Raw genomic sequence first — 13,775 nt, 5'->3', positions numbered from 1 at the left:
TGTAAAAAACCAATATGCCTCAGTCTGGGGTTTTTCCAGTGCCTTCCTTCCATTCAGGAACTAAATGTAGTTATAATTATTTGCATGTTGATTCATTATATTAGGCCTTCTTCAGCTTTTGTTAGGAATTAACTTGTGACATGTAGGTTGAAAAAAAAACTCTTAATCACCAGCAAATTCCCAAGACATGCTACTGATTCATTCAACAGAAGTAATTACTTCAGCAAATGTTTGAGTATTTTAACACCAAGGGGAAGATTTCAGGCATTTCTAAGTTTTTTAAAGTTAGCCTGTCTAGTTGATATCCAGAAACTTCTAGCCACTGCGATGCCAAAAAATGGACACATCACTTAATCAGAAAAATGCGATGTTTCTCTGATAAAAAGATTTAAATGTTACTTTTTGTTTCTATTAATATATTCAGACCTGACATCACATGGTCCCTGGGTTTCCCCTGGGGGCATAGATTTTAAAAATCCAGAGGGAACTGATAATTCCATGCACTGATTTGCTGACATATGAGCTCTGAAATTACCATAGGAAAGAATTCTGATGTCCGTAAAGATTATTTCATGATCTCAAGTGCATCCTAGCCCTCGGCTTAGGAGCTTTTTGAAGGGAAAGTGATGAAGTACGAGCACAGATCGGGGACAGCAATTTTTTAAAGCATTGTTGCAAAGTCATTTCCCTTTTAATGAGCAGTAACTATTTGTACAAAACGTTTCCTTCCCTTCTCTCAATAGATTCAGATGCAGTGAAATCCATCTTTCGTGCTTTGCTAGATGTGAAAAATTAGAGGCACATACAGAAAAGGCTGAGTCTACCATCACAAGTGTTGTTTTCTTAGTACTGCCCCATCTGTTCGAGACATATATATAACCTTGGGGCTTCAAAGTATATATTTGTTTCTGTTTATCTGATGAAGAGTAAGGTAGATAGCTCCTCTAATTAACAGCACCACTAGCCACTGGGATGGAGGAGGCAAGGACCATGCATCTGACCTCACCACTTAGAAAATGAAAGACAGAATAGCCCCAATGAGCTTAATGGTTCTGAGCAGGCACTGATAGATAGCAGGTCATCACCTCACAGCCTTGTGGAAGGTTGGACATGTGTGCATGTGAGGCAAGGAGTGATAATGGTCCTTTTTTATTCTTTGAAAGTGTAAGAAAGCTATACAAGGATTTCTTCTCCACTCCTGAACTTGCATTTTTCAACAAGTGTATGATTTTCTTTTTGGATATCTTTACACAAACAGATCTTTCCATTTTTTGCTTTGAAATGACACATATGGCACATGCACTTTAAGGGAGCCAACTCCCATATTCTTTAAAAATGTCATTTTTTCACTATACTGGAGGAAATGGGGCTGCTAGTGTGGTTATGCTTTTGTTTGCAGAACATTTCCTCCAGAAACTGCAATCACAGAATCACAGAATTGTAGGGGTTGGAAGGGACCTCCAGAGATCATCGAGTCCAACCCCCTGCCAAAGCAGGTTCCCTACACCAGGTCGCACAGGTAGGCATCCAGGCAGGTCTGGAACATCTCCAGAGAAGGAGACTCCACCACCTCCCTGGGCAGCCTGTTCCAGTGCTCCGTCACCTCACTGTAAAGAAGTTCTTGCGCATGTTTGTGCGGAACTTCCTATGCTGCAGTTTCCGGCCGTTTCCCCTTGTCCTGTCTCCACTCACCACTGAAAAGAGTCCGGCCTCGCCATTCTGCCCTCTACACCTTAGATATTTATAGACCTGGATCAGGTCCCCTCTCAGTTGTCTTTTCTCAAGGCTGAACAGACCCAGTTCACTCAGCCTTTCTTCATAGGAGAGATGCTCCAGGCCCTTCACCATCTTTGTGGCCCTCTGCTGGACTCTTTCCCAGAGATCCCTGTCTTTTTTGTACCACGGAGCCCAGAACTGGCCCAGAACAATGGCATAAGAAGCACTGATCACACTAACCTGCTAGCCCTGACCTGTTTTTGCTGCCTATTTTTGTCAGGGATTCTTTTCCTTGTATATCACCATGCAGCAGTACCCCCAAACCCAACGTGTCAGAGCAACTGGATGAGATGAAGCAGACAAGAACAGCACTGGCACAAGAAGTACGTGCAAACTATTATTTATACTCTTTCCAACATAATTTCTCACTATTCATTCCCATTTAAGAAACTCCAAGGCTATGCCTGCCCTTGCAACATCAACATTAAACGGAATAGTCTTACAAGATGCAAATATGAACAGTTGTAGAAGCCTCTATAACCCAAATAACAAATCTGCTCAAGTACTTAGAATAAGCAGGTAGAATAACCAGTAAAATGGCATGGGTTCAGAACCTGAAAGAAGACAAATGACTTGGGACAAAGCTTTCAAGAGATTGACTTTAAAGCATGGGTTCCTTTCCATATGTTTATTTTCAAAGAATTAATACTACTCACTTGGAAGGAATTCAGGTATTTATCTCAGTCTTACTGGCCCGATTCCTACACAAGTGTTTGTTAAATTAACTTGAAAATATACAGCTGAAGTGAAATTCTATCATTGGTTCTTTGAATACATGTCCAGAAAAATCACAGTGGAGTAAGAACCCTGCAGGATAGGGAAATCTCAAGTATTCCTATCCATGTTAAATTGCTTATGTTCAGAACTATATGCCTATCTATAAAATTTGAACTAAGCTCTCCCAAACAGGCTAAAAAGTATAGTTTTCACAATCACAACATCATAGGGGTTGGATGAACCTCTGCAGATCCCCGAAATCCAAGCTCTGTACTAAAGCAGGTTCTCTGAAATAAGTGACATAGGAAAGTGCTCAGGCAGGTTTTGAACTCACCAGGCCAGAGTGAGGGGCAAGATCACCTCCCTCAGTTTGCTGGCCAAGCTCTTTTTAATGCACCAAAGATACCATTGGTCTTCTTGGCCACAGGGGCACACTGTTGGCTCACAGTGAATCTGTTTGTCCACCAGGGCACCCAGGTTCTTTTCTGAAGAGCTCCTCTCCAGCAGATCAGCCCCCAGTCTGTACTGACACACATGGCTATTCCTCCCCAGGTGCAGGACCCTGCACTTGCTGAACCTCATTAGGTTCTGCCTTACCCAGCTCTCCAGCCTGTCCAGATCTCACTGAATGGCAGCACAGCCTTCTGCTGTGTCAGCAACTCCTCCCAGCTTCATATCATCAGCAAACTTGCTGAGGGTGCATTCTATCCCTTCATCCAGGTCATTAACAGATATTGAACAAGACCGGATCTAGTACCAACCCCTTGGGAGCACCACTAGTGCCTAGTTCACTCACTTTCAAGTATCAGAAGATAATTTCAGATGGATAATAAGCTATTCAAAAGACCAATCTGTCCCTATTTCACTGATGTAGTTAATTCTTACTGATTTTAGCATGGAAGGGAATTAGACCATACAAATATCTGCTAATACAAATGCATCTGCCTATACAGTATTTAAAGCTAGTATACATGTCTGCAGGCATTTTGTGGACATCCAATAACTCTAACTAAATTGCAAATAGGCTTTGAATTTAAGCAGAATGACCACAAATAAAAATATGTATTTTAACTCACAGTTATTGCTGATTTGGTTCTCCAACCTTTGTTATATCAACTTCAATTTCCTTCAGACATTTAAAAAAAAAAAAAAAAAAAAGGAATAACATCATTGAATATGCTTTTCTGACTGTTAGGGATTTTTTTTTATATATAATTGTATTTGTCAATAATAGCTATTATTTCTATTTAGCTGTTCTAAAGAAAACAAGACTCATTTCTGAATGAAAGAATCTAAGGCAAAAGTAGAAGCTTGCCTTTTATGTTCCAGGAGGCATCAGAAGTTCAGCATCTCCTTCCCCAGCTTTCTCCAAGGCTGCTCAGCTGCTCTCACCCAGTAGCCATAGCTTCAGGACTCCAGCAGCTGAGGTCTGGGTGCACTTCCCAACTGGGCTACCAAGAAGTGGTCAATAAACACCTTTTTGATGAGGAAGAACTGATCACAGTCACGCATTTTCCCTGCCAGCTACTAAGAGAGGAGAAGTAGCCAAAGAATCATTGAAAAGTCAAGAGGTGGAAAAAACCTTTGGAAAACATGAGCCAAAGATCCTATGAGCCTTATGATCCTCCAAAGCCTGAGGGTAACAGTTTGCAGTGTGCCAAAGGGCTGAGATTTGGGGCTGAGATTGCAACCCAACTGTCATTTTAGAAAAACGTGTTATCCGTACGTATATATATTCTGAAGGCTCCTAAGCATCAAAAAGGTCAGATTTCCCTTTGCATCAGCCTGTGCTGGGCTTTGCCATCTGCCTTTTTGACAGAGCTATTTATAATGTGCTCAGATTTTTGGAAATATCTGTTGTTCTAATCCAAAACATGTGCAGGCTGCAGGTGATTTTGTACCACCAGACTCCTGTTAAAGGTCACAGTGAAATACTTACCTAGGAAGTGACAGCGTACGTAGCTAATGCTAAATACACAGCAGAGCCCCGACAGAGGTGCAGCTTCTTAACTAGGTTAAGCTGCCATGCTACCTTTGCTTTAAGTACAATGCTGCACCAACAGACAGATGACACAGAGCAGCTATCACAGGTATTCCATCTCCACAGAAGTTCACTCCACAGTAATTCAGCAGCATGAACTGTTCAGATGCTTTGATCAAGCATCTCTTCTGAAAAATCTCCTTTCTTGATACCTGAATATGCTAAGTTATTTTCAGGAAAGCAAGTGGTGACCAAACCATCTGTGAACACAGCCTACTCCATGGGATTATATGGTAAAAAGATACTACCCAACATTAGAAAAACATATTAGAAAAACAACTTATGTGAAAATAGATAACTTTCAGCACTGCTGAACCAGAATGCTTCCCATCAGGGTGACAACTTCTGCTGTGTAACCTACAGTTGTGGTGTAGGGTAGGTGTTGGGCCTTGCACAAATCAGGCCCTGCTAGACCTTGAAGGCGCCCCCCTGATGGTAAGAGAGCTTATTCCTCTCTCTTTGTTACCACAAATGAGAATTCATTACCCATAAAATGCTTTGCATGCTGCTGAGAGTTTTCCAGAATCAGCACAGATATGACCAACTCAAGAATACAATTTTTAATCCATCAGCTTGCAGCATGCAGGCTGCTCTCATCACGGAAATGCTCTAGGAGTGAAGCCGGCTCAGGCAGCCATGCCTTGCCTACCTCAAATTTTGCTTAAGTTTCATTACCTCCCTACTTCAGAAGACCAGATCTGAGCAGCTAATCAGCTTTGATTTTCTTGCATTTGTCAGCAACTGCAGCTGACAAGAGACCCTCCTAACAAAACAGTGCTGCCGTACCCCCAACCAGCCCCAGATGCAGGGAAAACCAAAAACCGATCTGTTAACACCTGAAATACTTCAGTCACTCACTACCCATCAGACAGCTAATTAGACAAATGAACTGTCTCCTGCTAAGAGATGACTGAATGTGGGACACTGCTCACTGCATAAATTCATGCTGTTTTTATAATTATTGTCAAAGAAAATGATTAATAAGCAGATACTGCATGGAAACAGAGATGTTCAAAACCCCTATCACGAATGAGAAATTGCAAATGGATATTAAAATAAATTTCTATTAAAAAAGGAATAAAAATTGTACAGAACAGAATTTTTTTATAAACAGAATTTTTTCCCATTAAAACCCCTTTTTTTCATTAATTTCACTTTAAGTTCACAATCAATTTTTAGTCCCCACAGATGTTACTCACATGATTCGTAAGCACTACATATTGCTGCACTCACCAATTACTAACAAGTCATCTGACTCATTCTGGAAAACACAAAATCTCGTTAGCACCAGATTAGCTCTGAGCTTCATTTTTCTCCCTACCTAATTTGTTTTACTATTCAGCAGAAAATGATCCTCTTCAAATGTAAGAGTGGATAATGCTTCCATGTGGTTTGTTTCCTTCTTTTCCATGATCAGGGCAAAAAGAAACAAACTGAAAGGCTGCTTCAGAAGTTCTGCAATTATGATTAAAAAAAAAAACAATCTACAGATCAAACAATTGGGTGATCTGTAACCAGGACCAAGAGCAGTACTCTTTCAAAACAAATCCTAAAAGACAACTTCTAGATGTGTCTGAGAAGTCAACACTTGCAGTGGAAGCATCATCAGCATCAAGCAGAAATCCTACTCTAAAAGTTTCCATGTACGTTTTTACAATGTGCATCACCCACTACAAGCATTAAAATGCAAAAAATTACCTTGAGTATGGCTGAACACCTCATGTCTAGAGGAGAGATGTTACCAGCTCAGTAACCACGGTTCTGCATCAACAAGCTCCTCTCAGAGCTCCATGTAACTAAATAATAAAACAGTCTGATAACTTCTCTGTAGACTGCCTTGGATTAGGTTTCTGACTTCTGGGGTTTCAGTGCTTATCATTATTCCGTGTCACAAAAAGAGCTTCAGCAGAGTTTCAGCCTGGGCCAGCCCTCAGATCTCACACTGTCCATCACCCACTATTGGCAATTACTTGACCCTTTTTTCCAAAGCCATAACACACTTTTCAAGTTGTGAAGAACCTTAACTCTTTGTAGAAGAAAGCACGCAAGCAGCACTGGTGCAGACTGACAGATTCTATATACTTCCATGTACTTACACACCCTAACCTGTAATTTTTTTTTATTTTTATTTTTTTATGTGAAAGTGGGCTTAATTATGCATAAATAACACAGCTTCTGTGGTAGTTCTGTAACACTGGAAGTCCACCAGGGATTACCTGGAAGTCATCTACTAACAGCCCCTGCTTATATGTTTTCAGCTTTTAGCCATAGCACTGCAGATGGTGCCCACAGAAACACTAAGCACAGGATTTTAATAAGAGCTCCCAGCAAAAAGCAAATGGAACTGAAGAGAACCCGGTCCTGCTCCAACAGGTCTGGGATCTGTAATGCTCACTGTGCCTTTCCTGAATTTATCACAGCCACAGATTTGTACTAACGCTGAGGTTGAAATAACTTAGCTGTGTAAACAGACACATCCTGGTTGAAAAGAAGCAACATTTAAATAGAATTTAAAATTTTCAATCCAAACAAAACTAAAACTATATGTAGTTCAGGCCCCGAACAAGTCTGCTTTAGGCAGAGCAACAGGGCTTAGGTGTATTAACACCACAGTCATTTCCTCTCCAGATTACTATGCATAGACCAGAGCCAATAGGAAATGTATGGTATACTTAACCAAATAATATATTTTATTATGCCAAATGCACAGGACACATTGACACACTGCTAACACTGGATTCTAAAGATACCAACTTCATCCCAACTTGGCAATGATTTGTTATACTGGCATCAAGAGCTTATTACAAATTCATTAAGTGCAGTTGACACTGTCATTTTGAAGAGATCTTTTAACCCAAAGAAAGGTTTGAAGGTTTGCACTTGGATAATTATAGTTTTACTGTATTAAAATAGAAAACTAATGGCTATGAGAGACACACACTATGTGAGGATTAAAGCATCCAGACTGCTAATGATGATAAGCATTCAGTTTTGTCTCAGAGCTTCTCAAATGCAGTATTTTGCAGATTTCAAGACAACAAAAAAACTACACAGCACTGTATATAAAAATCAATACATCCTGAAGATACATGAGTCAATGTGGAAGGCTTCAGAATTTGTTTTATCCCTTTTTAGTCATACAAACGAACATCTGTATTAGTAATTCTTGTCAGTGCTTAAAGCCATATAACTAGAGGGAAATCGCTTTGTTCATGTCTGACCTCTACAAAAGATGCCAACACTATTGCTTACTGTTATAATAAAACAACACATCCTCTTTCTCTGAGAAGTTTTACAGATATTAACCCTGTAGCTGCTAGGAGGAACATCTGAGGTGGCTACTCCCATTTCCATTTCAGAAAGAAAACAAAATGTGTAAGTGAAAGATCTGGTTATATTATATACCCCATAACAATGGTTACACAAGACCATAACAAGAGGAAGGTGCCTTCCATGGATATTTGCCAAAGAACTTCAGAACGGACCATCCCCAGCCTTGTCTCTTAGCTCTGCCCTTACCCAGCCCATCTCCCATGCAGGGGGTGGCCGTGCTGAGGCTGTGAGCAGTGTCCCCTGGCTCTCCTACCACAGCTCTTGCCCAATGCCAGCACAAACTGCTGTGTGCCCTGCTGCTGAACCCGACCTCTGCTTGGTAGGAAACAAAACCTTTCTTGCCAGCTGACTTTTCTGCACAGCTGTTCAATGCTGGTGCCAGAGCCATGTGTGGACATGGTGGAGGCAGGAGCAAGGAGCTGTGATGCACAGGCAATACCACCACACTGAACCTGAGCTTTGCAATAACATTCCTTATGTTGTTCCTTTACATTGAGCTCTGTTTAATGTATTATTGCGTAGAGCATCTTAAGCTCTCATAATGTAGATACTCAGAAATGTTATGAATAAACCCCCACTATGAGACGCACCCAACTGCCTTTATACACTCACACTTCCCAGTCACAGTTGATCATGAGGCTCAAAATGCGATTAAAGCTCGAGCGAGACCCTTTCACTTGTCACAGTGCTGTTCCTTCTTGGTGAAAAAGCTGCACTGTTCTGTCAGTCTTCAGAAAAAACAAAGCAGATGACTAAAAATAAAGTGTGACTGAACTAAGACGGAAAATGTTTGTAGCAGAAGGAAAATAAGTGAAGAAACTCCATGACAACTCTTACTGAAGCCTAATTCTTACTTTTTTCCAGATGTGTAGAGCACTAAGAAGTAACTATTGACTATTTTCCTCCGTTACTTGCAAATGGAACTTCAAGATGCAAGCTGAAAACTATGCATTACATTATTCTAAACCCTTTAATTTATTCTCTGCGGGCTGTGGATCTGCTGATTCAGATGGCTCCAGTCTGCTCTGCTAACCACTAACCCATCCTGAGGGCTGACTGGCATGTGGCACAGTACTGAGAGCACGGGGAACATGCAGCTGATCTGCTCCCCTGCTTTGTGTGATGTGTTCCTCTGTTTTCAGACTGACACGACCCTATGAAAACAAAAGCTAATACGAATATGCTGACAGACAATTTTACAGCTAAGTATTTGCCTATCCCCCATCTATGATATATTAGTAAAATGCAGTGTTACAAGAAGTAACTCCCTACTGATTCTTTAAGCCCAGTGCTGCTTTCGTGCTCTGCCAACTTTGACTTCGGAGAGTGTTCCACCTGCAAATATCCTAACAAGCAGACATTTGCCAAAAGAACAAAGTGCTGTTTTTCAGGGCAATATGGCCTCAAAATGACATTCAGCACCTGAAAGGGCACTGTCTGCCCTTTGTGCACTAGGACGGGAAGGGGCCCAGTACAAAGAGAAAGTAACCGGGCAGAGGCTGCAGTGACAGCACAGCTGGCAGTACTGCTCAGGCCTCACTCAGCAAAGTGTCTGTGACAAACACCACTGCTCCCTTCATCAGAGATAGCAGTGACAATTTACAGCACTTCTGGGCAGGAGAATGCTGCAGCCAAGGAGAGTCACAAACATCACAGTGTGCCACTAGTCCCTGCAGAAGGACAGAGACTGAGCACCAGAGACCAAGCACTGTAACAGGACAGAAGTTCCCTGGTACGTGGCACAAGATCAGCTCTGTTATGTTGATGAAGAAATCCCTTCATCTTTGCTATTTTTCTAGTTCTGCTGTAGGAGCAGGCAAACACTGCATGCAAATAGACAAACAAAAGTCATGGCAAACTTAAGCATGCATACACGGATTTGGATCATCTCTCTCCCCGAGGCTCACAGTCTAATTAGGACAGACAACAAAGACTCAGTCAATTTTGTAAGTTGGATTCCAATGAAAATAAGACCAACCCTGAAACCGAGCAATAATAATTTTCTTTTTGGAGTGGGACTGTTCTCTTGAGGCACAAACCCCTCATTCAGGCTCTGTGTGTTCGTTAGGAGCTGTAGCACAACCAGCCCAGTGTAGTCTGGGCCATGCAGGGCTGTGCGCTGCGGTGGCACAGTGGGTGTGCAGCAATGCCTTTGGCAGGGCGGCTCACACTGAGGAAACAAACAAGCTCACTGACTATTTAAGACACATTTAAACTGACAAATCTCCAGCAGTGACTGCGTGGGTTGCGCAGTTTTCCAGAAATGGGAGGAGGCAGGAGGAAGACTGGTATAGCCTCATACTTGGTGGATAGAGACATGAGCCAGAAGAGTTGGTGACAACTCCTAGAATGAAGGGAGAGGTTCAGGATTCCTGAAGGACAACTGAAAAGCACATTTAAGGTGGTAGAGAACTTTTTCCACAAAGTAAACATTTTCTTTATGCTCTCAAGCTCACTGATTTTGCTTACAATGAAATTATCACACATTAGAACAGCCCAAAACTAATTGAAAATACTCACTGCACAACAGCAAAGAGGAACTTCATTTTGCATTATGCTAGCTGTGGGAGCCAGCAAGAAAAATAAGCCAGATCTAGAAATAAGCAACTGCTGTGAGCAATTAAGCTAATGTTGAACCTATGTGCTCTGAACAGTAGTAAGTTCACTGATAAAAGATGCGTCTCTTTACAGCTGAGCACAGCTTGCATGTTAAACATTAGAAAAATAGCCACACCCAAATGGCTATAGGAACCTTCAAAGCTCACTCTTACTAGGAACGTGCACTTTGATCACTTGCATTTTGCACTGGACTTTTGTCTGAGGTCTCCAGCAGTACCAAAGTCAGGATGATATCTGTGCTCTAAAGATGGTTCCACTGTATTTAAGCACCAGTTCAGTTTGTTTCAGGCTTACCCTCTATCTCTGGTTCTAAACCCAGACCATAAATGACTTTTATGTTAACTGAATCCTCTCTCAGGGATTATTTCCTGTTTCTGTTGTATTGATTCACTCTCTGACAACGAGGAGACATTTTAGTGTTATTTCAGCATCCTGATGATAAAGGCTCTCCACAGTCTCGTTCTGGCTGTCATGAACATCCAAGCAGGAATTCAGGCTCACTACACTCTTTCCTCGGCACAAAATAATTATGCAGTGTGAAAAGCAGTAATTATTTGCGTGACGTGATTTCTCCAGGGAAGCTCGCGTGACAAAATCTCATTATGGGGTTATATGGTTTGAATGGCACAAAACTATAGCATGCTATTTTTAAATATATCCAATTGCTGTGAGAACACACGATCACCAAGCGTCTCACTTAATAGCTCCATTCCTGGAATAAACTCTGCTGCAATCTACAGCAACTGCGCTTGGCAGGGAGCACGCAGCTTGTCAAACACCAGCGCTCCAGGAATGTGCCCGGTGATGCACGGCAGCCCCAGCCTGTCATCTCGTCCGTGTCGGCTGTGCTTTCACATGAGGCATGCAGGTAGGCTTCTAGCACCACACCAGCTTAGAGACATTTGAAACTTGAGAGACTTTTCTGCCATAAAAGCCGCCGCCTTTTCTCCCCGCTTCTCATCCGTCTGAAGCAAACGACGCTCACGGTGTGCTAAACACACAGCCTGCATCTCCAGATTTGGGAGATACAACGAATTAAAGATAACAACGGGCAAATATTCATGAAAGTAAGGTGTTGGTGCTTTTCTTTTTTTACATCCCAGATTTTATCTGCATGCAAATGAGACAGAAGTATTTCCAAAACTGAAACCATGAGAACTCCACTTTTCTTGAAGATTACTTTCAATAACCCTGCTTTTTTCCTTTCAGAACTTTACTATAAGGACATACCAAAGCCACCTTAGCAATCATCTCAGACTATGCAGAGTTAACTGCACAGGGAAAATAATACAAACAGGGGAGAGACCATCATTAACGCATGCAGCTCTCAGAAACTTACCACAAAGTAAAGTTTTAAATATTCCTACTGTACCTGATTGTCCTGACAGAAATGCAGTATTTCCACATCAGATTCCACATTGCACTGCCATCTCCCTTCATGACCTTCTCTGAAGTGTTTGCAAATTTAAAAGGATTCCAAGTAATGTAAGAAAGAAGTTTAGCAGCACACGACAAAGTTAAGTCCAAGGTTCACGCAGCAGCCAAGCTCTGATTCACGATTTCCAAGTGATTCCTCTGACTTCCACTCAGATGAACTCAGAGAGAAGCCAGCTCTCCTCATCTGAAGTCTCAAATTACTCCTTTCTTCATGATTTACGAGACTCCTTGTTTACATTATTCGAAAGCCAGAGACGATTATTTGAAGCTGTTCAGAAAGCTACATATAATATTGCTCCAAGTTGTCAAGAAAGCAAAATCTACCTATGAAGCATCTACACAAAGTTATTATAAATTACTCCACTTGAAAAAAGAAAAAACAAAAATGAAACCAGTCCGGCACCAGGGCCTTTGCAAGCCACTTACTGGAGCTGTAAGACACACCAAACACACACTACATCATATCGCGGAGGCTGAATAAATTCCCAACTGTTTGCAAAATTTCTTGTGTACTGTAATAAACTTTGGAGTGCCAAAAGAAGTAATGAGTCATTTTCCAAAGCTGTGTTTGAACTGCTATGATTTTCAGTGGTGAATGTCAGCTGTGACATTCATGATCCAGCCTAGAAATTACATCAAAAATAAAATGACAAAACCTGATTTAAAACCCCCAAACTTATTCACCATGTACGTAGCATTGTCTTACTGCACTGAAACCTCATAGATAGGTATGTGGCAACTGGATTTTTCTTCATGTCAACATATAGTATAGTCTTCAGAAAGATCCCAAATCGCATACTTGACACTGCACAATTTCTCAGTGATGATAGGCATTTATGAGCAATATTAAACATCCAGCTTAAATAAAAAGTACCAGCGCGAATAATTTTGCCCTTGGTTTTGGCGGATTAAGTTGAAGTGCACTTCATTTATCACCAACACTTTCAACTGAATTTAAGCCTCAACAGACACATCTGGAATCACCCTGATAGAATTATTATTTTTGTTATTAGCATTGCTATCTTTTATTCACTGAAGGATGAGTCCTTGAAATTCGGCCCCAGTTCTTCAAGACCACCCAGTCAGTCAGTGTTGTTGCTATGACATGACAACTTCCTGAGCTCAGCCCACCAGACCGCATTTGTCTCAGAGGTCAATAGCACAGTTTTCAGGGCTTCTTCTAGATCAAAGAAATCAAATGTGTGTTTATATTATAAAACTTAATTAGGCAAGAAACTAAGTTCATGCTACTTCTTGATAGAACCAGACGCTTTTGTAATTAAATGCCTGTTTTCTGTTGCATAACTTCATTCTGTACAAAACCATTTTATCTAGGATCTCATGGCCAGTACCACTAGGCTGAAATAGGCTCTGTTTCAGTGATTTTCTGACAACAATTCCAGGAATAAGTTACTGACAGCTCGTAAAAAAGTTAGAAAAAGTTGCACAGCATATTGCACATTTTACATCAGTAGACTTAATAGAGAAAAAATCACATCAAAAAACTTAGAGATCTGTTCTTGACATAATCAGTGAGATAGACTTAAATGATGGAGAAAAGCCACACAAGTTCTGCAGACCAGCTGAATCCAATCACTAACTTGCAAATATGAGAGAAGCAGTGCAAGAAAAGTACTTCTTACTCTTGATGCACTCTTGGAGTAATTAATTTAGTATAAACAAGCCTATTATGTCTTTAGTATTAAACTAACAGAAGTTATTTTCAGAGTAGCATAAAAGTATCACACATGCTAGTAGTGTCAACTATACCCGCTTAAGCATTTATTTCACACATCAGAGTAATTGCTGTGCTTGTACTATGCATTCATTGATTCATACTGAATTGTAACAT

General features: G+C 41.0%; 1 protein-coding gene across 11 annotated transcripts in view; it reads right to left on the bottom strand.

Moving 5' to 3' along the window:
• IQSEC1 (IQ motif and Sec7 domain ArfGEF 1) overlaps positions 1–13,775 on the bottom strand; it is a 353,788-nt gene that overhangs the window by 116,330 nt on the left and 223,683 nt on the right. Inside the window, exon 1 of one of the 11 annotated variants that reach the window (XM_042880460.1) lies at positions 11,859–12,069. The exons of the other annotated variants lie outside the window; for them this stretch is intronic. Coding sequence (XP_042736394.1) covers positions 11,859–11,926 — 68 coding nt within the window. The 5' untranslated portion in view covers positions 11,927–12,069. Of the gene's footprint in view, positions 1–11,858; positions 12,070–13,775 lie in introns of those variants that run through there. 11 annotated transcript variants of the gene reach the window in all.

The sequence above is a fragment of the Lagopus leucura genome, unplaced genomic scaffold (genome assembly GCF_019238085.1).
Source record: "Lagopus leucura isolate 7727_CA_CO unplaced genomic scaffold, USGS_WTPT01 Super-Scaffold_100026, whole genome shotgun sequence".
Classification (NCBI taxonomy): domain Eukaryota; kingdom Metazoa; phylum Chordata; class Aves; order Galliformes; family Phasianidae; genus Lagopus; species Lagopus leucura.
The sequence above is the reverse complement of the archived record's forward strand: the minus strand, read 5'-3'. Positions and strand labels throughout refer to the sequence as shown.